At 34.9% G+C, this 24,902-nt stretch overlaps 5 protein-coding genes across 7 annotated transcripts; 2 read left to right on the forward strand and 3 right to left on the reverse strand.

Annotated features, from left to right (window-relative positions):
* Positions 1-5,916: 5,916 nt before the first annotated feature.
* Positions 5,917-10,463, reverse strand: LOC147560380 (uncharacterized). 3 transcript variants are annotated; one of them, XR_015234801.1, is made up of 7 exons: positions 9,731-10,456; positions 9,551-9,648; positions 9,381-9,478; positions 8,576-8,675; positions 7,027-7,209; positions 6,055-6,227; positions 5,917-6,008 (listed from the first exon to the last, which is right to left on the reverse strand). XR_015234801.1 is itself a non-coding variant. In XM_086662563.1 (6 exons), exons 2-6 carry the CDS (start codon positions 9,605-9,607, stop codon positions 6,105-6,107), a joined length of 561 nt encoding a protein of 186 aa, XP_086518689.1. In that variant the 5' UTR covers positions 9,608-9,648; positions 9,731-10,463; the 3' UTR covers positions 5,917-6,104. The 3 variants fall into 3 exon arrangements, 2 of the variants coding, with proteins under 2 accessions (XP_086518689.1, XP_086518690.1); XM_086662563.1 differs by having other exon boundaries at positions 5,917-6,227; positions 9,731-10,463; XM_086662564.1 differs by having other exon boundaries at positions 5,917-6,227; positions 9,551-9,645; positions 9,731-10,461.
* A 333-nt stretch (positions 10,464-10,796) lies between these two features.
* On the forward strand, positions 10,797-11,555 carry LOC147560381 (Ubiquitin-like superfamily protein). The gene has a single exon (XM_086659260.1). It carries the CDS (start codon positions 10,797-10,799, stop codon positions 11,553-11,555), a length of 759 nt encoding a protein of 252 aa, XP_086515386.1.
* A 1,158-nt stretch (positions 11,556-12,713) lies between these two features.
* LOC147560382 (ubiquitin domain-containing protein 7SL RNA2-like) lies at positions 12,714-13,997 on the forward strand. The gene has a single exon (XM_086662565.1). It carries the CDS (start codon positions 12,906-12,908, stop codon positions 13,782-13,784), a length of 879 nt encoding a protein of 292 aa, XP_086518691.1. The 5' UTR covers positions 12,714-12,905; the 3' UTR covers positions 13,785-13,997.
* Positions 13,998-14,353: 356 nt separating this feature from the next.
* LOC147560383 (uncharacterized) lies at positions 14,354-15,088 on the reverse strand. The gene has a single exon (XM_086659261.1). The coding sequence runs from the start codon at positions 15,086-15,088 to the stop codon at positions 14,354-14,356; it is 735 nt and encodes a 244-aa protein (XP_086515387.1).
* Positions 15,089-16,832: 1,744 nt separating this feature from the next.
* On the reverse strand, positions 16,833-17,567 carry LOC147560384 (polyubiquitin-like). Its single transcript, XM_086659262.1, has one exon. It carries the CDS (start codon positions 17,565-17,567, stop codon positions 16,833-16,835), a length of 735 nt encoding a protein of 244 aa, XP_086515388.1.
* Positions 17,568-24,902: the final 7,335 nt, after the last annotated feature.

Genomic DNA, 24,902 nt, shown 5'->3' on the forward strand with positions numbered 1-24,902 from the left:
TATGGAGTATGCCAAGGGACCCCTATCAATTTTGTAGTAATTTACTCTTGTTGTGTAAGCATCAATAAATTTTTTGTTTTCTCAACGCTTGGTTGTCCAAGTGGTCGACAATGTTGATATAAATTTCAAAATAATAGATGATGATGCATAAAATATCCAGACGTTAAAATCATAGATGATGATGCATAAAATGTCCAGACGTTGACTAACGACTGAAGAGTCAAGATCAGACCTGAAGTCTACTGGGTCAACCCGGCTTAAGGTAGCAGGGTCGCTGAGCCCTTGATGGTCCGCCAAATATTCCCCTAACTGAGAGGTCGACAAGAAGAAACCAGCCCTGCAAAACGCCCTTGGCATGGACAGATCAGCACTGGGGTCTTCAGAGAAGTAAGGTCCAAACAGATCCGGCCAATGTCTTACGTCCAGAACTGGGGAGGCAGCATCGCTAGGCGACCTACCGACTTAATCCCGAATCTTCCAGAAAGATCTCAGTCGGCTACACATCTCGAAGTGTTTAAGCCAGCTTGAACTCCACGTAACTAAAGGAGGAAACTTCTCTTCTAGGATCAATCACACCGGCAAGATGTCTACGAAGGATCCTTGAACTTAGAAACTTCCACTTATCAAAGATCGGAGATAGACCCTAAGAGAAACCCTAGATACTCAAGAGAGGAAACTTTTCTTTTGGGTCCGACGGCAACTGCCTCTAATCATAGTCGGCCTAACATCGCCTATAAAAGACCCCCCACGTCGTCCTTCCCAGGACATGATCTCTTTACCCCAAAAAGATCACTAAAAACTCAGAGTTCCCATAACTCGCCCCCAAAAAGATCAATCAACATTCATTCTTTTACTACAAAGAGCACCCTAACAGGCTTGAGCGTCAGAGCGATTTTCGAACCCTTTGCAGGTTTTTCCCCCTTGAGAACAGGCGAACGGGAACAGGAGCAGGAAGCAAGGAACGAGGATCAGCGAGAAGGAGACAGAGCAGGAGGCAGAGCAGGAGACAGAGCAGAAAGCAGAGCAGGATTCAGGAGCTCTGAACTGAGCAACACCCAACATAACAGAATTATCAAACATAACGGAGGCTGTCATGCATCAACTCCCGATTTCATGGTGATCTAACGGAAAGCCATTTTTTGACATCAGCAATAGAGGTTCCCGATCAAATTCTCAAAGGAGGTGGGATCTATGTTTTATTGAACTTGGATTATTAACAATATAAATAAAGTAGTTTAGTTGAGTTTGTTCGTAGTCCAGTTGGCTTTAGGCCGTTGAAATTTAGGTTATCGTGTTTATCACATCTTATTGATGTACCAATGCCATTGTAATGACTAACACAATCACTTTCCAAAAAAAAATATTTCTTGTTTTAAGTTTACTACATGTAAAAAATGAAGGTTCCATACAGAGTTATGCAAACACTTCTTCTGGGCGGCTAGCAACATTGACCGCCTCTGAGATTTCAAAGTTTCACTACTTTAAAACAAGTCACTACGAAAGAATATTTTATCTTCAACAATACACTTTGTTAAATGAGTGCGGAGGTTCGGACAAGAGCATCATAGCTTTTGGAGCATGATCATTGATAAGACGTGGTGCTCCATGATTTCCAAGTGACAAAATAACAACCAAACAAGCTAATCTTTAGAGAAACATACCTTCCCTTACCCCTATTTGTGTTTGGAAACCAAACTAGAGATCAACAGAGGCAGACAAATCAACTTTTGGTTGGATGGTTGGACGAGCATGCAAATGGTCTTCCTTGTCGAGATTTCCAACTTTATAGAAATTTGCATCTATAGAGGATAATTTGAGTGATGTCATTTGTCGATGATTCATGGAATATTCACTTTTCTCATCCAATTAAAAACTCTGAGATTAATCTCCTTATGGCTCTCCTTGAGTATATAACTAAAGCTTCATCATCCTTTAATTCCTCGATTGACTCTCGTAAGTGGTTGCTTCCAACCATGGTTTCTTAGTTATATAGCATTATGTCTAGAGCTAGAATGTCAAGTTGCATCCTCACACCAACTTCCGAGTTAGAGATTTGGACCACTCTAACGAACACTCTATGTAATACTTGACAACTAGAATTTCAGAGTTTTTCTTAGAGCGTTCCATTATAGATGCTCTTAGAGCATCTCCAATAATGGGATACTCGAACTCTAACACTTAGAGTGCTACATATGAATTTTTAGAGTTTTTAGAGTTTTTGTCGAAAAGACTTCTCCAGTGGCACACTTTGTTAGACACTCTATTACGAAGTGGCTGCATTTTGGAGTGTGTCTCTTGAGACTCTCTAAGTGTCACTCTAAACTATTTTTCCCTATTGAGTATAAAAATGACATGTGTATTAAGTGTAGGTATTTTAGAGATCCTTATTGGAGACAAAGAAAATTTGGAATGTCTCTACATTACTATTTAGGAAAGAGAATCTTCATTGGCGCCTAACAATAAAGACTTTTAGAATTTTTGTTATAGAGTGTTCCATTGGAATGCCCTTAAGTAATACTAATGATGGAGTAAGACAAGTAAGTAGGTTTGAGTTTTATTTTCTCTTCATTAATACCCTAGAAGATATGTAGTTTATTAAAACCATTAGATGAACTTACTCTTCCAAACAATTGGAAATCGAATGAAACAAGTTTAGTTTAGGCCGTTGGATGGGACCCAATGATGATTGCCATGTGTAAAAGAAAGATGGGGACTCTTCTTCTTCTGTCAAAATCACGTGCTAAGTCCAGACTATGATCAATTTGATGCCGACCATCCACACTCTTTCCCCTTGTGGGCCCCCTTCTCATGTCTCAAAACCAACCCCATCAACCAATTGCACCCCATATGTATATATACACACACGTGTCTACCCCGTCTTACTTATTGGGTTGGGGTTAAATCAAATTGGTCGGGTGCTTACACATTGGTCCGGTACTTATAGCAAAAATAGTTGTTGGACCTAGTGTTATTTGAGCCGCCCACTTACATCAAGTTGACCCGGTGCTTATAAAAGTACCAGGGAAAAAAAAAATACTATTATCTACATTTTTTTATTTTTTTTAACGTAGAAAATCTCACATTTTGAACTAATTTTTGGGTAATAGATATCCAAAATGACCCCAACAAGATGCTCAACCTTAGAACTTATAGTGGCAAAAAAATGAGTAAACAAACTGAACCATACTAACGAAAAAAAGAAGAGAGACTATCTTCTTTTTTGTTGTCTTTTTGTCAGGGAGCTCAAACAACTACAACGGTTGCTTCGAGCCCAAGTGTAATCGAATGTCTCGTGTTGAGTTTTTATATACTGTACCGCTTTAAAACAATAATTCTATTCGAAACAAAATTTGAACATGATTAAAGTTATAAGTGGCCAATAATATAGATCATGTCATGAGGCTAAAGGTCTAAATCCTCCCTTATCCTCTCTTAGAATTTACTTTTTTTTTTGTTTCTAACATGCATTATATAAGTTCACAAATATTAATTTCTACTTGAGAGTTCCCAAACATTTAGCCCAACCTTTCTTTTTGTACAGTTTTATGCAAGTAACATGGTATAATTATGAAGTTGGGTACTTCTGAGTAAAATTAGTTACTGGATTGAATAGTGTGATCGAAAAAAACAAAGTATCATACTAATGAAAATAGAAGAGTAATGAGCGTGATACTTAACTAAAAGCGAAAATAGTATTTGTTCTTTTTAATTAAGGATCCAACTATGGATTATTTTTCAAAAAAAAAAATGCAAGTGAAATAGTGAATTATTTCAAGTAGACACGAAATAGTTCCAAAACCAAATACAACTTTAGTAATGAATATGCCTCGTAGCAATTGTACTCACCATACAATATACCAAATGAAAGGGGAACAACACATTCCTTATCTAAAGTGGTACTTTTTGAGATTGATAGGATGATAGGTGATTAACTACTTATGATTGATTGATGTTTATTAGTACTTAATATCCTCATTTCCCCACACCAATTTAATACTTGCATTTTCATAATTATTGCACATTAATGTTTGTAAGGTTAATTCATATATTCAAGAAGAGGAGATCATCTTCAATTCCAAAAGTACTCGAAAATTTAAAACTATGAAGTTGACATTTCTTTAAAGTATGTGTAAAAAGTCCCTAATTCACATTATGATATTGTTTCGTGATTATGATACGATGTGAAATTTCAAACACAAATACTGTCCGTAATATGATTGAAATTCTGCGCCTTCCCAACTAATACCAACTAAAAGTTATTTTCTTTCACAAGACTTTCAAAAATTAGAGCTCATACAAAAAGCACAAAGCATATGGAGAACAAATTCGTGCAACTTGTGAATGGCTGTTTAGTTTTGTGGTGACACATACAATTTTTATGTGGAGAGTCCTAATCTTGTAGTATAAACTAGAGAACTCTCAACAAAAAAAAAAAAAAAAAAACTAGAGAACTTTTATATGGAGACAAGAGTTCAATGGTGGCACAAAATGATAAAAGTACCTCTTTGATGATTCCATGCATGATTTTTTTGTTTTCGTGGTGAATAAGACAATGAGTATTTTGATTTTTTCCTTCGATAAAATACCCCTTGTTTATTAGGAGGGAGTCACTAAAAGGGTCACCAAAAGAGTACTTGTATCATTATTGAACTGCAACTCGATAACAAAATTTTGAATCACAATAGAGACGTTGAATATAATTAATTCTATGGATTAGTTGAGACATATAATAGACCTCTCGAACACAATAAATATCAAAAGGAAAATATCATAAAAAGCTTCAAGTGACATAAAAAAAAGCAATATTAGTTTAGCAATCCGTAACCGTAGCATATATGGCAACCATACGTATTATAAATGAAAAAGGGACAACACATTTAATATCTAAAGTTGTGAGTTTTAATATTTGATGGATGATTATACTTAGGATTGATCGTTAACATCACTATCTCCCGACATAAAGATACACTGTAATGTTTATGTCTCTCTATCGTTTAAAAAAAACATATTACTATCAGGCTAAAGATCTTTTTCCCATTTATACATTTTATGATACAAAGGTTTTGGGAAGAAAGGGACTTTGTTCCAAAGCAAGTCTCTAGGACAAGAGTCAATTTTAGTATTAGGAAAATCACATCTACATTGGTTTGTAGCTTAGTAGTTGCGATTTCCTTGTGAGAGGTTTAAGTTTCGAGTCTTGGGTTGTAGTTTACCCTATACATGTCTCATGTGCTTTATATATACAAAGGACCTTTTTTTTTTTGTTGAAATCAACGAACCCTTCTTAAACGAACTTTATGGTCTCTTATCATTGATTTTTAGGGTTCGTCGGGAGGCAGTCATATTATTTCATATTTTATTGGAGTACTTGAACGCTCTTCTTGATGTATCCACGTTATACAACATAATGCTAAATGTACATGTCAAGCAATTACGAGGTAATGATCCTTTCAGAGAAAACATGGCAATGAGAGGTGCTTTTGCTCGTCTGAGTAGACAAACGTCGGAGGGGGAGGGAGGGAGGGAGAGAGAGGACTAAAATTAAACAACTCACTACGGCAAAAGTGACAATTCAAACAGAGATAATCAACATGAAATAAAATGAAGACAAAAATAGAATGGCAACAAGGTTTGTAGTGTCATTTTCTACCTTTTGCTACATAACCGTAAATGATCATATATGTGATGTTTGGCCGGTGGCTGCCTCGGTGGTTAGGATCGTTGGAAGTTTTGATTTTTGTAATGATTGAGAGTAAATGTATCGACAAGATTCCATTCGAATCACATGGTCTAATGGAAGGAAAATTCCAACAATAAAATGCACCTAAAAACTCCATCATCTCTAGTCTATGGCTATTCATCATACAAAGGGCCAGATATCTCTTCAATGATATATGTAATAAGGAAGAATTGGCATTTTCTGAAGTTGTAAGCGTAGATATTTTTTGTGAAACAAGTGGATCCAAAATATCGAACAGAGTCATGATAACTAGTTGGTATAGATGCCTCTAAGATCGAATAGCTCAAGTTGTAAGATTTGAATATAAAGAAAACAAAAATGGGAAACTACATCTTAGAAGGATTTACCAATCTATACGGAGAAGTTACTCATCATCTTTGTACGGGTACTCTTCGGGGACCTGCTTCAGAAGTTTCACACGTAACTCATATGCATCATCTCCACGTAACATATCTCGAACCCATGTCACTTCAGTCTTCATTGATACCTGAACTCACAAGATTTAGTTCGATCAAATGACAGGTCGTGCTAGAATTCACATGAAACAGATCATAAGAGTAATTCATTCATAATTTATGATCTAAAACTGACTATTTAAGATAAAAAAAAATTGTCGTGTGAGAGACGGACAGTAGTTAGTTGTAACGAATTCATGTATGTACTTCTCGGATACTCGCTCTCGCCTCAATGGGTCCATTGTGTGAGATCGTGAGTGCATCCAATAATAGCCAATAATTTGAGACTTTTGAGTATCCAATAAAAGCCACCGAGACAATTGTCGTCTATGTCGTCTCAAATCAATATAAAATCGCTGAAAAGATTTAAGAACTTAACTTACAGCTTGAGTAATCTACATTCTGAATTGCATTCCAAACTGTTTCTAGCTTTAATACCAAGATTTCTAATATCTTTAAGAGACAAGAAATACATGTTTAGGGAATGTAGTTTTCTTTAGATACTCTAGAATCACAGGAAGAACCAACTATAGCACGAGACTAGAGGAATTCTAGTTTTTTTTTTCTTTTTTTACTTTTTGAGTTTTGAAAGCACTTTGAGTGTATCTAACCAAACAGGCTCTTAAGATTGTTGAAATCGCTGAACAGAACCAAACGTCACAGACAAAACAAGATGCTCGATCAGCGAGTTGGAAGTTAAATTGATATATCCCTTATAAGGAAAGAGATCCATATGATGTCACATAAAACGAACATGCACTCTTATTCAATAAAAACGTGAAGAAGAAAATAAAAGGAAAAATAGAACAAGAGAGAGGTTGTTTCACTAACCATCTCTAGTGCTCCTCTGATAACCCCGCTAAGAACGTTGCAATAATAAAGACCTTGGCATGTATCAGGAAGCTCAACAAAGTCTACAAGGGGATTCTCGTCCAATACAAGACTGCAACTTGTTCCCTCGGCATCCCAATTGGTTACAGTTGCTGTAACCCCTAAGAACATCTTAAAACCAACCTGCATGGAAGGACCCCCAAAATTGAAGATTAAGTTGGTCAAACAAAGTCTAACTCTTATTAAGATTCCCAGACATATAACAATCTATTTAGATCAATAAATGTACGAGTTATAACAAACAAACAAGTTGAGGCAGCACACCAATAGTAACTTGTGGAGCAAACTAGAGGAATGCAGAAGGAATTAGAAGGAAATGGAAATGGAGAAGGGGCAGGGATCAGCCAAAGCACATAGGAATAGATAAATCAGTAAGGATTAGCAAAGACACAATTTCAACATTCATTCGACGCTACTGTTTTCTACAGATCATATTGTGTATAAACAAAGAAAACAAGTACCGACTAAATCACTTCCATAATTACGACTGCCCACAACTTAATAATCTAAACACACTCTTCACATTTACTGTTTAAGGTCATCTCCTATGCAAAACTCTATTAAAACTCGATCTTAATAAAGGGTCTGTTAATTTATATTTGGTTTTATCTTATATGGGGGAATAAATCTATTGACTGAACATCTATAGCGCGAAACTTAAGAACTTTATTTCTAATGTCACTTATAAATGGATAAGCCATCATCGATGAAGGGGTTCTACCGAAGAGCAAATGAATTCCTCATAGAAAGAGTAGTTCGAACTATTTGGGTCTATACTGCATGAGAACTCTTGAACTCCAATATGCTGAACAATAGCCATTATTTGTTATGGTATAGGCACGGATTGTTATTCTTGGAGCAACAAATCTAGTTGGTATTGAGGAATTTACTTAACAAAGATATCTTTGGACATCTGAAATGAAGGCAAACTCACCACAAGATAAAGCAATTTACTTCGTTCGGAAATCTTGCATCCACGGGCAAATAAGGTTGCTATAATAACTCACTCAACAAGACTTGTAGACCATCTAGGACAAAGAGAGTACTGGTTTGTCTTAAGGCACTCTCACTTAGGACTTAGTAGATCTCACTTGGTTTTCCCATGGTTGTTTTTACCACATAAGGTACCCTTTCTATAGACAAGTCTAAATATGCATCACGCCCTCGCGTCCCTAAATATAACCAGGGTTGTCCCCTGCACCACTAGTAAAAGGTCCTGAGCGGATGCTGAGCACTTTATTATACATATGGCGGCTCCTAACTGAGTTTGTTTACCTTCAAGTTAAATCTTGAACTCATGTTCAAGCGAAAATCATGCCAAAACACATATGCCTCTCCTACACCATTCGTGCGAACAAGAAAAGCAATCATGCAGTTCACTTGACGGTTTGCTCATAAAATCAGCAGCCAAAATGTTAAGGACGTGATAGAAATATACGGACAACTTAGAAGCTTTAATGTTAAAAAATATTAAAGAGGCAAGGCCTACCTTTGCAATTACATCAGCAGACTCCCTGAAGTCAACACATCTGGAGACATTAGACTTTGCTAAAAACTCATCAATTAGTCGAATTCCGATATTATAACCCCTGCATAGAACATAAAATTCCAAACTTAAGTGCTCAACCAAAAGATATTAAATCCATCTGAATGATAATCAAATTGACAACTAGGGAACTACCACTTGTTGACTAACAATATCCTATAAAGAGCAACACACTTTTCAAATGGTCTGGATGAGAAAATATGGAGCAAAAAAATCTATGCAAAATCAGCAAATTGACGATAAAGTGATGGTAGAAAATACACCAAACACATGAAAAGCACCAGAATGAGCAGGCCAACAGACCCTAATGCCTAATGGATCGACAAGTGAGTACGGTCTCGTTCAATAAAGATAATAGTTCCTGTCGATTTGAGATAGTAAGCCACTGATAAAGGAAATCTACTAAGGTGATGTTTATTTTTTTTTTCTCAATGTCTTGATCTGACTCGTCGAAACAAAATAGACCCAAAATCAACAAAAATCAACCATCCAGACGAGTCAGACATCCCGATTAAAAAAATGAACCATATGAAATCTGTCTTAAACCAATTCAGTCATCGAGTCAGATTTCAAATCTGACTCGAGATCACAGGAAATGAGTTTAGGTAACAACCCTCCCATTAAAATCAGAAGCAGATTCTCAAACCAAACCCAAATTTTACACCATAGATTGAAACCAATAAAAACTATAAACCAAAAATAAATTCCAGAACAGAATTGAAATTGGATAAGAACAAAGAGTAGTCACATCTGATCGAGCTGTTTATTGACTTCCTCAACTTCTTCAAGATCTGTAAGCAATTGTCGTACCATCGCCCCATATGTTAGAGTAAACAACTCCGCATTCTACACTCAAAATTTCCAATTTCAGTTCAGATAATGAGCTCAAAGTAAGACTGAAAATTAGGGTTTTCTTACCACACGTTCAACATTTGCAAAAACTGCATCCCCAGATCTTGGAACAAGAGGAGGCATTGAAATTTATGATCTTTTTTTTACTACCTTCTCACCTTCTTCTACAATCAACCAAATAAATCATTAAATTTCACAATTTCAAAAGATTTTGATAGATTATTGTGGTGAATTAGTCAATATTACCTTCAATTGAAAGGATTAAGTGATGAAACAATGGGTTTTCTGATTGTCGATCAAAGAGAGAAATTGGGAGAAAGATGAAGCAGAAGAAAGGGGAGAAGTCCTTTGTGGAAGCAAGAGTCAGGGTTGACCTAGGATCGACAGGGTTGGCGGGTTATAAAATGCTTAACCCTGTTACTATAAATTTTTTTTTTTGATGTAGTGGCGTAAATCTGGCCGGGCATTTGTGACGTCCCAGGCGTTAGCCGTGATCGATATTTTTTCCTTTAGACGCCTCAGGCTAAAGCGTACATGTACGGAGTTTTGTTCTTTGTGAAAGCTCCATGAGTCCACTTGAAAGACCTCAACACTTACTAAGCTTGAGGGTTCACCTAAAACTCATGCTCCTAATACCCTTGAGCGATATGTGACTGACATGGGGACCGACCCAGAACGACTGACTTGCCTTGGTAGGCCGGAGTCAGGCCAAAGATGAGCTAACCTCGTACACATTACGGATGGATCACGTCGGGCAATACGTTATTAACCTGACATAATCCTTCCATCGACTTGGCTTGATCCAAGACCTTCCATGTCTAAGAGCCAGCCCACCAACCTCAGGCCTTCATAAGAGCCCATGTTAAACAACACAATCATGTAAAGGCCAAACAGATTAGACACAAGATCTCATCGAGGGCCTATTTAGGGCTGGGCGGGCCGACAGTCCGAGGACAAGTAGGAAAACGATATTGTGTATGAGCTAACTATACAATTTCCGTATATAATTAGAATACATTTTACCGTATTACTCTAGAAAATGATAGATCGTAATGAGCATTACAAGCTAAAGAAAATGTTAGAAGGTTGTGTATGAAACGAATGTTTCGTGTTTGGGAATAAAACAGTTAAGTTCGGTATAAAAATGAATAAATTTTACATGATCATTTAACCACATAAATATGCATGTTAACTCATTCTTTTAACATGATTCTTACATTTAAATTCACCTATTCCCATTCAAACTCAGGCACTCAGCTAACTAATTGAGCTGATCCACTTTGTTTTGGAGTTTAGGGTTTGCACAAGGACAATGAAGGTCATTGTTGTCGCAAGCACAGGCGAATTTTTAATGGAGGTTGGTGTCAAAGAACCCATTCTCGAAATAAAACAAAGAATAGAACAACTCTTTGGTGTTCAAGTTTCTACTCAAATACTCACAGTTTACGGATTTGAATTACTCGATGGACTTGACTTGGAAGATTACCCACTTATCGTTGAAGGAACAAAAATTGCTCTAACCATTAAAACAGAAGAGATTGGTACGAATTTTGATGTTAATACAATTCAAATTACTCTCAAGATATCGAAAAGACAAATAAATTTGGAAGTTGATAAAAGAGAAACAGTAGGAAGCTTAAAAGAAAAAATCCATATAATCGATGGTTCTCCAATTAAAAAATTAGTACTTAGTTTCTCTGGTATCGAAATGGATGAAAATTATCGATCTTTGTGTGAGTATGGTATATGTCAAGGTTCTGAAATTCATGTTTTTTACAGAAATGTAAGTTACCGAAGGTCTGATCAGATTTCAACTAGAAGATTGAGTATAGTGATTAAGACTTCTTCAAATCTGCTTAATTCGGCGAGTATTCCTTTGCAAATGATGGAATCTAATACTGTAAGTGAAATGAGGAAACTTTTGTTAGATGGAAATATTCTTCCTTTAGATGATTATTTTTTCATTCATAAACAAAGAATTATGCAAGATAATTGTACTCTTCGTTGGCACGGAGTTGGAGATGGTGATTCTTTATATGTTTTTCAAGGGACTGTAACTCGGGAATGTTGAAGTTTATTCTGCTTTATTTTTTAAAATTCTTTAACGAATTGAAAATTTTGACATCTATTTTATAGAAAACTTAGGATATATAGCTTAGTTTTTTTAGTCATATTTATGAATATTACATGTTTTTTTAAGTTTAGATCAACTATAGATATAGCAAGAGATTCTATTGCAAAAAAAGAGTGTAAGAAGTAAGTCTATTTTAAATAGTGTTTTAAGTGTTTGAGAAATAGTTGCTTAAGAGTTTACGATTGTTATCAATAATACTGAAAAAAAAAGTAGTTTCAATTGATTTTTCTAAAAAAAATGGTATTGTTGAAACTGCAACAACGACGGGGAAGATGTTGTTGTAGACTATGTCTTAAAATGTGCCCTTAGAAAAACCCAAGAAAAAATAGTTGTGGCTGATAAAATAGGATATTATAAGGTTATAGACATCATAATCATATAAGGAATTAGTGAAACAACAACTTATGTCATAAATTAACCAACTTCTTGTATTCAAATCAATGTGTAACATTTTTTTCACGTAGACTCCGGGAGTTATAACATGACATAGTTACATTAAGAACCGGATAAGTTCTAGAACTGCTATCATCAAAAATATATTGGGTCGCAAAGGTTGTATTAATACCTTTAAAGATAACGTATGACATTTGAAAGTTCAATAATTTGTATCTTACTTTATTTATACTTTTCAAAACAGGTAAATAAATAGTAAATTTTTATTTCCATAGAACATCGAGTATCTGTTACCTTCGACAGAACAAGCTAGTGTGTGATTGATTTCAATCAATGTGTACGATTCGTGGAGCGACTAATAATGGATAATTTGAATTCACATTATTTTCTCTCTCTCTTGATGAAACAAGATCATTATGAATATATGAATAGTTGGATAGTGATTCATGCCAAATTCACTAACTTATTCGGCTATCCAATTATCACTATTATCTAATAGTGCAAATTGGGCACATCAAAAGGTGAATAGGACAAACACAAATTTACCTAAAATTGTCATCCAAATTGCCAATTATACCCCCACTTCCTCATTTGGGCTTCCCAAATAAAACTGTCAATCTAATCATCTTTCCTGGGTAGTAGGAGTCAAAAACAGAATCCCCATAAAATTGATCCACACTTACCTATTATAGTTATAGAGAGAGAGAGAGAGAGAGATTGTTATTAACAAATACCCACTAAATGATTTGGAGAATATTTGATTCTATTAACTGAAATTTTGAGTGGGATTTAGAAATCCAACTGTCTCTCCAAGAAAAACCCTGAAACGTTTTCTTATAAATTAGAGTGATGAGAAAATGAGACTTGAACCATCATCATCATCATAAAAAGAAAATGGATGTGATTTTTGAAATCTCAGAGAAAAGTTACTTCACCATTGAAATTGGATTCTTTGATACAGTTCTTGAAATGAAAGAGAAAATTCAAAAGTACCATCAAATTCCAATACCTAAACAGACATTAATCTTTAATGGAAAAACTATGATCGACGATCGAGATACAGAATTTTACGGTATTCTTGATGGATCTCTTATTCGATTACAAGTTCAATCTCCACCACCACCACCACCATCTTCTTCTTCTGAAGGTCAAAATCAATCAACAATTAAACCAGCAAAGATTCATGAAGAATCATCTTCATCTTCATCAACAACAAAGATTCAAGTTATTATCAAGGTACCCATATCAAAATCAAGATTCTCAATTGAAATGGATATTAATGATTCAATTAGTAAATTGAAAGAAAAGATTAATGAAATTGAAACTAGTATTTCTAATACCCATTTCATATTAGTCTTCTCTGGTACTGAATTAATCGAACTTAATCGAACATTGAATGAGTATGGGATTTTGAATCTCTCTGAAGTGAATGTGATTTTGAAATCATTTCCATCTTCTTCTCCATCTCCTTCATTATCATCTGGAGGAGGTGGAGTTAGTAGTAATTCAAGTGGTAGTAATAAGAGAATGAGAGTGATGGTAAACATCAAATACGGATCAAAAACTATACAAGTTCAAGTGAATCCAATGGCTAATGTTGGAGATATCAGAAAGGAATTAGAAAAAAATGCTCAACTTAATCTTCCAAATGAAGGGTATTTTTTTATTCATAAACAAAATGTTATGGAAGAAAATCGATCGTTTCGTTGGCATGAAGTTCGTCAAGGTGACATTGTTGAGATCTTTAATGGAAGTGTTACTGGTGGTTCTTGATTAGATTTGGAGTTTTTCTTGTTCTTTTTTTCTTATTTCTTGTTCTTGGAATATAGTAGTCAAACAACTTATCAATGAGTTTAGGGTTTTAGAAGTTAGGGTTTTAAGGGGTTATGCTTAGGGTTGAAAGTTGAAAGAGGACAAGTCATTGAATGGGAATGCCCAAAAGTATATTGTTACTTTGATTGATATAATTGATGGTTTCTTTTACTACTTTTTATATTTTCATAATTCGATGTTCCTAAGATTTCCTTAAGCCCTTAATCATAAGTTTTCGTACGGTTTTTCTTAATCGAAGCTCGCAAAGAGTATACAAATTGCACTTATAGAAGATTATCATGTTATTAACCCTAATTCTAAAACATTACTTGTGGGCAATGGATTAGATTTTAAGGATTATAGAAATACTTATAGACTTAACCCATAACACATCAAGAACTCATTGACTAACATACCATGAGACTACTAAGAAAACACTAATTTAAACTCTATTTTAGAAAACAAGGACTCAAATTACTACGAAACTATAACCACCATTATTAAACTATCAAATAACTCACACTTACTACTTACTCAATCACCACATATATATCAGCATCATTTGGGATATGATAGTCTCTAAGAGTGTAAGAACCTGCTAGTGGAAAATCATTCCACGTAAGATAAAAGTCGTGACCAACAGCTAAATCAGCACGACGAGCCATACCTTGGAGAGTAAAAATGGTTTCATTTGGGTCAATAACCACGGTCTCGGTCATATCCGTAGTTGGACAAAATAATCTAACTGTATATGCCCCTTGTGGATATGGAAGAAACTCTGTTAAAGTAATTCGAATAGGATTAGAGATTATATAGTCTTCGAGCATATTTTCGTCCATCATTTCAACTCCCATTATGCTTAACACTTGTCGATGTGGAGAAACACCTTTTATGTCGTCGATTGTTCTTTTCAGAGTTAAAACAAGATCTTTACTGTGAACTGGAAAGTGGAAGTCTTCTCCATATTTAGTCACAATAATAACATAAACGGTTTCATTGTTCTTCTTAGCATATAATTGCATTTCAATAGAACCGGGATTCGTTTCATCTTCTAGTTCTTTCAACTCTTTAGTGTTGTCTAGAATTAGTCTTCCTTGATGAACTAGGATTTGCTCTAAAAATGGAATCTCTAGACGCTCGGTAATTTGTTGTTTAAGAGATTCAAGGGTTGTCAAGTTGTGGTTAAATGTTTGATTTTCACCAGAGCTCATGATTCTCACATTCACTTCCACCATGGAATCATCATCATCATCACTGGAGGCCATTGTTAGGGGAAAAAGGGGGTAGTTTCTAAGAGAAAAGTTGTGGTGAAGAGTATTGGCTCAAGATATGTATATAAGTGAGAATGATTGGTCTAGCTAGCATATAAGTTGGATGACTAATACCTTGGGCATTGGCATACAATTTCTGTTTTACCTTAAGGTACAACAACTGCACATTCCGTGTGAGAATCAGTTTTCTCTAGCTGGTACATTGTCAGGGTTTATGCCTCTGAAACACAGAAGAGAGAGGGAGAGAGAATCAATTCTCTATCTACCCTCTCATATTCCATGGTCTTACAACAGAAATTTTATTGGGGGCACGAACACAATAATCGAAATAAGTCTACAAACATAATAGTCTTTTCTTGTTACAAATTCATCGAGTGACAAATTTTCTTAACATATTAAACTTCCGTCAAAATGTCATATGTAAAAGTTGTCTATACATCTTTAATGCTTTGATCGAAATTCAGAATTAGGATTTTGAGTCTTCTGCTAAAACCATTTTAATCGTTTAAAACACAAATGTTACAACTAAAAATGTTCTCTCATTAAACAACAAGACACTAGAAATTTACAGAGCTATATATTTATATTTACAAGGGCTTTGTGGGGCGTGCTATGTGCCTTTGCGGCTTCGTCCATGCCTAGAGTCCAGCCGATTGGCTCTAGCTATGCCCAACTCAGACTACTATGATCTGCCCTTAGATGGATCATGGGTACTAAAACTGATCATGTATAAACTGTCCCACAGCCACAGGGCCCGACCCGAGTCTCACCCCTACACTAATTACCCCGCTGGCACACTGTATCACTTGCAGGATAGCTTGATACTATTGAGTCTTTAAGGGAAGTGTTACTAGGGCTCTTGATTAGATTTGGAGTTTTCTGTTTTTTTTTCCCATTTCTTGTTCTTGAAACCCATTCGAACTTATTGCTGAAAGTGTCTCGAATATGGGGTCGATATCTAATCCGATAACTCACTTTCTAGGGCACAATTTTGGGAAGTAGAAGGAGAGGTTGTGAGGCTGTGAGTCGGTCCGAGGTTGAGAGGTTTTAGCTGCTATATAAACTAAAACCCTGTAGATACTTATTCATTCTCATGAATCCCATATGTAACTTGTTTCTTATCATAGTGGAAATCATCGTGCCGTTGTTCGTCGTGGAGTTGGTCTCACCAACCGTAACACGTAAATCTTCTGTTTTTTTGTTGATTGTTTAGATTATTTACTTTCTTGTTCTTTTCTTGGTTTACTTGATTTCGTCACGACACTTATTAATGAGTTTAGGGTTTTAGAAGTTCGGGTTTTAGGGGTTATGCTTACCGTTGAAAGAGGCCAAGTCATTGGCTGGGAATGCCCAAAATATATTGTGACTTTGATTGATATAATTGATCATTTCTTTTACTACTTTTTCTATTTTCATAATTTGATGTTCCTCCGTTTTCTGTAAGTCCTGAATCCTAAGTTGCCGTTACGTTTTTGTTAATGGAAGCTCCAAAAGAGTATACAAATTGCACTTATGAGAAGACCATTATGTTATTAACCCTAATTCTAAAACATTACATGTGGGCATTGGATTAGATTTCGAGGATTATAGAAATACTTTTAGACATAGACCCATAACACACCTAAAGACTCGTAAGAAAACACTAATTCAAACCCTATTTTAGAAAGGAAGACAGACTCAAATTACTACGAAACTATAACCACCATTACTAAACTATCAAATAGCTCACACTTAGTACTTAATCCAACACCACATATATAACAGCATTATCTGAGACATGAATTTGATCAAGAGTTAAAGAACCTATAAGTGGAAAACCACTCCACATAAGGTGGAAGTCTTGACCCATAGCTAAACCAGCACGACGAACCATACCGTGGAGAGTAAAAACGGTTTCATCCGAATCAATTTGCATGGTTTCACTCATACCTGTAACTGGACAAAATAATCTAACTGTAATAGCCATATCTGTGATATATGGAAGAAACTCTGTTAAATAAACTCGAATAGGATCGGAGATTATGTAGTCTTCGAGACTATTTTCGTCGAGCATTTCAACTCCCATTATAGTTAAGCTTTGTCGAGGTGGGGAAACACCTTTCTTCTCGTCGATTCTTTTTTTCAGAGTTGAAACAAGATATTGACTTTGAAGTGTAAAGTTGAAGTTACCTTCATCTTTAGTCACAACAATAACATCAATAGATTCATTGTTCTTCTTAGCATATAATTGCATTTCAATAGAACCAGGATTTGTGTCATCTTCTAGTTCTTTCAACTCTTTAGCGTTGTCTAGAGTTAGTCTTCCTTGATGGACTAAGATTTGCTCCCAAATTGGAATATCGAGACGCTTGGTAATTTGTTGTTTAAGAGATTCAAGGGTTGTTAAGTTGTGGTTAAATGTGTAATTTTCACCAGAGCTCATGACTTTCACAGTCACTTCCACCATGGAATCATCATCAGAACTAGAGGCCATTGTTAGGGAAAGGAAGAGGTAGTTTGTATAAGAAAAGTTGTGTCCAAGAGAGTATTGGCTCAACATACAAGTATATAAGAGAGAGGGATTGGTCTAGCTAGCATATAACTTGGATGACTACCTTGTGCCTTGGCATACAATTTCTGTTTTACCTTAAGGTACAACAACTGCACATTATTTGTGAGTATCAGTTTTCTCAAGCTGTACATTGTCAGGGTTTATGCCTATGAAAAAGAGAGAGAGACATCAACTCTACCCTCCCATTTAGCATGGCCATAGATTAGCATGGCCATAGAACAAAATTTTTATTGGGGGCACGACTCAACATAAAAGTCATTTGTTCTTTTTACAACTTTATCAAGTGACAATTTTTTTTGGTCTGAATAAAGGCTTTTGATCTTCTACTGAAACAGTAAACCGTTTGAAACTATTAGTTTTCTAGATTACTTGCGTCATTTGGTGTGAATATAATATAGTAAGGAAATTATTTGTATAGAAATATTAATGTTCTATTTAACTCTTCTTTGTTGTTAAAATTACTTTTACTAAGTATTCCCACTAAAAGTATTCCCACTAAAGTGAAAAATGTAAATTACTTACATTAATTAAATAGAATAAAATGATAAAATATGGATTGCTCACGAATATATATAGGTTTTATGCACACATATATACGTTTGTATATTCACAAGGGCTTGTGGGGCACCTCATGTGCCTTTGTCCATGCCTAGAGTCCAGCCAAATTGGCGCTCACTCGGAGTATGGTCTAGCCTTAGAGCAAACTTAATGTGACGGGGTTGGGTTTTCAATTTTGGGAACTCTTGAATTTTTCGATTCTATCACCAGGCTCCCAACCCAAATATATTTGCTATATACGTATGTGGGATTCTAATTTCAACTATGAAATTATTAACTCTAAAATAAAAATTTTGAATTTCAAATTTTACAAATTTTAGATTTTTAACAAAAAAAAATAATTGTTTCGGCCACCTATACTCTCATAAGAATAAAAAAATAACTTGAATGCTGCCCCAGTCCCCAATTGAGGCTGGAAGGCCCACCCCAAAAGTTGGGTTTGCTCTTACATGGATTATGAGCACTATTAAACATCTCAGGATCCGACTGGATCAGAGGTACAGACTGTCCCACAGAGCCCAACCCGAGTCTCACCCCCTACGCTAGACGCTGTATCACTTGCTGAATAGCTTGACCAATGGCTTGTATTTACCCTCCCTTTATTCTATATCAGTTTATAAGTTTTGTATCTAAATTTTGTTTTTGTAAAGTCTTTTTTTTTAAAAAAAAGTTTGAGTTACATCCATTATGATAGAGTTAAGCATTAAATAATCAGCCCCTTCACAAGATTAATATTGTGACAAGCTTGATAAGCTTTGAAGGAGAGTTGAGAGAGCTATTTGTCCGAAACATAAAGAACAAATCAATAGTTCTCCTCGGCAGGGCCGTTCTGGAGACTTTAGAGATCCGAAGCGAGTTATGAAAAAGTGGCCTACACGCGTTTCACAAGAAAATTTTGTATATTAGAATTTTCAATATTTTTTCTTGCACATATTGTGAGATTTAAAGATGAAATTTGTATTCATAACTAGCAGTCTGAATCGAACGATTTGATTAAGTTACTCGAAAATCGGTTCGAGTTCGGGAATGACTTCATACGTTCTTAGTCGATCTCTCGATCAAGTGGTTTAGCAAGTTCGAAATTCGGCCAATCAGTAGCTTGTTCAGTTTCCTTTTTTTAACCGAATTTTTTTTTAAAAAAAATGATCTTTAAAAAAAGAGTCCAAAGAAATTTCAGTTTTTTTTTTTGGTACGAAACGGTGTGGTCTCAGCTTGATGGTAGTTGTGGTGGTGAAGGTTTGGTAATGGTGGTGGTTATGGTGTTGAGGTTTAGTAATGGTGGTGGTAGTGGTCTTGAAGTTAAGTAATGGTGGTGGTGATGGTGGTTGTAGTGGAGATACAACGATAGAGATTTAGTAATCGTGGTGGTGATAGTGGAAGTTTATAATTGTGGTGGTGGTAGAATTGTCAAGTAATTAAAAAATGGATAGCTTAAGAAGGAAAAAATGCTTATGCTAGAAGATCGAACTTGGGTTATTTGGCTCCTTTGACATGCTTTTTACCAATTAAGCTAAAGTAGACTACATGTTAATTTTTGTAAATTATTTAAACAAATGATCAATGCCAAAATTCCTTCGTCTTTTCTATTTTTTCTTCTTGTGTGACCCTTTGACCCTGGGGTCCGAAACGAGACTTTGCTTGTTTGCTCTCGAGGCCGGCCTTGCTCCCCGGCCATCATAACATAACAAATCTAAATCTTTAATGAAAGTTTTGGTTTTTACCAATTAATATCCTTTCACCAAACACCAATTTAGTGCTCTTATGATAAATAATGGACTGGTGGGGACAAACAAGCTTGGAAAACAACAGTTTTGGTTGATCAACATACGAGTTTGTGAAATTTTGTAATAATCAAGACAAACTTTTATGTTCTTCAACAAAAAAAAAAAAAAAAAAAAAAGACAAACTTTTATGTTGAGGGATCAAGGATTGACATTCCTTTTTTTTTTTGTTTAAGAACCATCACCGCTAGAGATCTACGTTATCTGAGTAATAGTCATACGACACACTTTTCACAACCGTGAAGTTATTGGATCCAAACTGAAAAACTCTTCAAAAACGATTCAAAGTGATATTATTTATCTGATATCCTACATGCCACATCGTTTTCTGAAGTGTCTGGAACTTGAGCAAGAAATGTGAACTCAAAGTTAGCTGTGAAACTTTATGCCTATTGATTTTAAGAGTTGTATTTTACATTAAAAATAAAGACAATATCAATAACCGCTAATTAGGTACGATTTATCAGTACGATTGTTCGAATGCATCATAGTGTTAGACAAAGGGAGTAGAGCCCACCCAAACCTCTTAATTCTAAACAAAAATCATGAAATAAAAGAATATAAAATAAACCAACTAACTTTCAACTTCACAACAACCAATCAAACTTGAAAGTTAGACATTTTCTTTGGTATTCCTATCTGCAACCGTCAGTCTTCTTTCTCTTTCTAACCCTCAGTCTTTTATCTTTTTCTTTCTTCTCCCTCCTATTAATACTACCCTCTTGATTTTTCTTCACCTCAAAATCCTTCTTCATATTCTTCTCAGTACCAACAATGGCTGACTCTGATCAAAGTTCCATTGAAAATTCTATTGATTCTCAAGGTACCCATTTTAAATTAGTGCCTTTTTTGAGTTACAAATATGAATTTATGTCTAGGTTGTCACTAATTTGATGTTATATTTGTTCTGAAATCTCTTTACTCTGTTTTTCTTGATCTTTAACCCATTTTTTTTTTGCTTTCAGAAGAAAGTAGTGAGGAATCTAGGTTAAACTTTTCAGAAGATGAAGAAACACTTGTGGTATTGATGTATAATTTAGTTGGAGAAAGGTGAGATGATTAATTATGGGTTGCCATTATTTTCCTTCTTTCTCTCTTCTCCTATCCTCTGTTTTTCTTTTAATTGTAATCTTAATTTAGGGTTTGATTTTTATGATTAGGTGGTCACTAATTGCTGGAAGAATCCCTGGAAGAACTGCTGAAGAAATTGAAAAGTACTGGACTTCAAGATATTCATCAAGTGAATGAGAGAAATCAGATTGGGGGTTTGATTAGTGGGAATTATGAAAATTTTGAGAACAGGGGAAATTGGAGATTACCTTTCTCTTTTATATGCTTAGAAAACAAAGAAATTGAGAACTTAGAAATGTTTGGTTTTCAATTAGTTAGATAAAGTTTATGGTTGTGTTTGTTTTTCTAATAGATATGAGTAGTCTGAAATCTGAATTTAATGGTATATGCATAATTAGAAATTACTTGTATAATGTAGATTTTACCAATTAATCTATCTCGCTAGTAAAATCAGATCTTAAAATATATTTTTTCTTTTTTTACTTTTTCTTTTCCATCTGAATAAACGGTAAGAGTTGAAGACCTAATATAAGATCTATCTGGCAACAACCCTTGGTTGGAGTGGTAAGAGGTATAATTTTCCACCTTAGAGGTCAAGGGTTCGAGGCACACGCTTAACAATTCAAAAAAATATAGGATCTATCTCTATCGGAAAAATAAAAGCGTTTGAAAAACTGACATTATGTCATTTATGCATAAAAGAAAATGGCCACAAGCTCATTTGTTATTTTATCCATGGTCTCATTCAAGAAATCTTTTTTTAACTAAGTTCCCTCTTTGGAGTTCAAAAATTATTTTCATGTAAATTTCGTTTCACGAACTAAATGTATCAAAATAATATACTTTACTATATATTACTTCGTTGTCGATAATAGATAAATGTTATGATGAAGAACAAGTAACCAAGAAAAGTAATAGAGAAAGTAAACAATCACACAGAATATAAGAATTTACTTAGTTTGGTTGGTGAAACCTACTCAATGGATAATAACAGCGTGATGATTTCTGCTATATATGATAAAAAAAGAACAAGCTACAAAAGGATTTGTTAGAATAATAAGATCTCTAGCATTTCAGTTTACATAGCCCACTGAAAACTCTAATACCACGACCTCACTGCCTATCCCTTTCTAATTCCGAAATATACATAGATACCTCTTACAAAAATAACCGCCTTAATAGAAACTCCCCCTTGCAAATCAGCCATGATCCTAAGCCAACATTGCTTCTGAGATTAGTCTTACTTCTGAAATCAGCCCTGAAAGAGGGTTAGCGCATCACAAACTGGGTTATATATCGACCTATATTCAAGACATTCAACAATAGATTTTATGAATTTTTGCTCTGTCTTTTCTAAATCCAGCTACCAATCTCACGCATAACCTCTTCAAGACTCGAACTCAATCATAAATTCCAACACTATTCCTACTCATCTCCTTACTTCTAGCAACGGTTGATTCTTAATCTTCTTCATATTATCATTTGTAATTACTTTCAACGATTTCTCATAATTTCACAGAAAATTAGGGCATTATGCAGCATTCTCGTCATTAATCTTGAAGGAGACCTAACTGAAAGAACGCACCTGATTGCTCTATGGTATTGTCATGAAGGAATCAGATTCCAAAACCTAGTTGATTTCTTACTATCATTAAACAACCATTTCCTGGTTTAAAACCATCGACCGTGAAGAGGATCACACAATTGAAACAACAAACTCTTTCTTAAGCAATGGTCGTAACCAGGAAGTTATCGTTTACCGACAGTAAGAGATCAACGAGGTTTCATAATCTGACTTCTTCAGGCCAATACCAAAGAGTCATTAGGTGTGTACTTTGAGTTAGGTCTTGCTGAAGATTGATCACGAGAACGGTGTACAATACCCTAATCTTTATAAAAAATGATACAAGGTAGTTGATGGTAATTGAAACTGATAATGATGAAGTTTATGAAAAAGCAATAATTGTTAGAACAAAGGAGAGGAATAGCATAAATGTGTTTGGACTGGTGATTGATTTTTACTTTTAAAGGGGTTCTGCCGGGTATTGGTAGGTTGATTTAGGAAAACTAGAACAAAGATCCAAAAGATCTCTCCTTCCTGTTTCCGGAAATTTGGCCAAAACTTCCTAAGAAATTATGACTTTGGTTAAAAAGGATTCATTAAAGTTTTTTAGGCTTCACCTCCCCGATGGCAATTATGTAATTTTCAATTTCAGTAAAAAGACCAACCTAACCCTAGTCTAAGAAAATACCTTGCAAACACCTTGCACTGCCTTGCAAACACTTTGCACTGCCTTGCAAACACCTTACAGAGCCTTGCAAACACCTTGCATGGTTTTTGCAAACACCTTGGATAGCCTTGCAAACAAATTGCAGAGCCTTGCGAACACCTTGCAGAGCCTTGCAAAAACTTTGCAGAGCCTTGCGAACACTTTACATGACTTTTGCAAATACCTTCCACAACCTTGCGAACACCTTGCAGAGCCTTGCAAAGCTTTGCAAATACCTTGCAGAGCCTTGCAAACACCTTGCAAACACCTTGCAATGCCATGCAAATGGTTTGCAAATTAGTTTTTGAATTGATTTAACATGAAATTTGTTACAAATTATTATATATTGTCTAATAGAATGTTGTATCGAAAAACTAGCTAAAACCCATACGAGTTCACAATAGTCATTTTATAAGCTTTAGCACCATCATTTTACATTTCTTCGAAAAATTTCCAAAGCTTTCATGAAATTCTCAATTTGAACATAAATACCAATCATGATTGTCCAAGAAAAAATATTTCTCACAGGCATTTCATCTAACAACTTTATAGCTATTTCAACCAACCTAAGTCTTGTATAACCAACTAACGTTACATTCCAAGCAACAATATCTCTTTCAAGCATTTTATCAAACACATTGCTTGCATCAACTATACTTTCACAACTTCCATATAAATCCAACAAATAAGTTTGAACATAAACATCAAAACTAACAAATTGTCATCCATCATTCATAATTCAATGAAAATAAAGCAATGAAGAAGTTAGATTATACCTTGAAACACTATCAAATTCTCCTTCCATTGAAAGTATATAAAACTTTCTCTCTCTAGAATTTAGAACCAAAAACTAAATCAAACCCCTTAAAAGGCTCTTCAAACAACAAACAAATATATTAAATCACCAAAACCTAAAAACATCAACCTATCTTATAGCAAAATCGATTCAAACCCCAGAAATTCTAATCGACGTCGACAATTCAACTCGGTTCGTTCATGAGAAAAACTCAAGTTCCTGACTTATTAGTTAGATTATTACTAGGTATTTCTAATTGAATGAAGGGTATTTTTGACTCTTAAAAAGTTGGTGCTTTTAAAAATGTCCTTCAAGCCTATTTTTATAACTTACTTGGAGCCTAGCTAGTTAAAAAGATGGGTTGTCTTTTTAACAAAAAAATACAATCCTGTTTCATTAATGTAGAACAAACATTTAATAGAAGATCTCTCTTGATCATATTCTAGAGCAAACATTCAGAAGATCTATCTTTGTCTTAATTTTACAGGTGTTGTCAAAAGCACATGACTTTTATACTATAAGCAGACAGTTTATTAGTTTGATTATGTTCAATGAATATTGACCCAAACATTTTACAAGCATCCATTCCTGAGTGCTTTATGAATTCATTCACATTTATCTAAAATATATATCACAAAAAAAAAAAAAAAAATTATGTGATCCAAAGAGAAATTTTTTGTTACTAATTTACATATAGAAAATGGTTTTACATATTGAAAGCCCCAATCCATTTTTCTCAGTCACACCACTACATCCAAACAATATTTATTATTGTATATGA

Source organism: Eschscholzia californica, unplaced genomic scaffold, assembly GCF_041429995.1.
Source record: "Eschscholzia californica isolate CP2 unplaced genomic scaffold, dmEscCali1.0.p SCAF_2, whole genome shotgun sequence".
Classification (NCBI taxonomy): domain Eukaryota; kingdom Viridiplantae; phylum Streptophyta; class Magnoliopsida; order Ranunculales; family Papaveraceae; genus Eschscholzia; species Eschscholzia californica.

What these genes read in the sequence shown, in the direction of transcription:
- LOC147560382 (XM_086662565.1), top strand. Translation starts at nt 12,906, where the DNA reads ATGGATGTGATTTTTGAAATCTCAGAGAAAAGTTACTTCACCATTGAA.
- LOC147560381 (XM_086659260.1), top strand. Translation starts at nt 10,797, where the DNA reads ATGAAGGTCATTGTTGTCGCAAGCACAGGCGAATTTTTAATGGAGGTT.
- LOC147560384 (XM_086659262.1), bottom strand. Translation starts at nt 17,567, where the DNA reads ATGGCCTCTAGTTCTGATGATGATTCCATGGTGGAAGTGACTGTGAAA.
- LOC147560383 (XM_086659261.1), bottom strand. Translation starts at nt 15,088, where the DNA reads ATGGCCTCCAGTGATGATGATGATGATTCCATGGTGGAAGTGAATGTG.
- LOC147560380 (XM_086662563.1), bottom strand. Translation starts at nt 9,607, where the DNA reads ATGCCTCCTCTTGTTCCAAGATCTGGGGATGCAGTTTTTGCAAATGTT. An exon ending in CTGCTGATGTAATTGCAAAG is followed by an intron (nt 7,210 to 8,575) that starts GTAGGCCTTGCC and finishes CCTTCCATGCAG; the next exon opens with GTTGGTTTTAAGATGTTCTT. An exon ending in TCAGAGGAGCACTAGAGATG is followed by an intron (nt 6,228 to 7,026) that starts GTTAGTGAAACA and finishes TTGTGAGTTCAG; the next exon opens with GTATCAATGAAGACTGAAGT.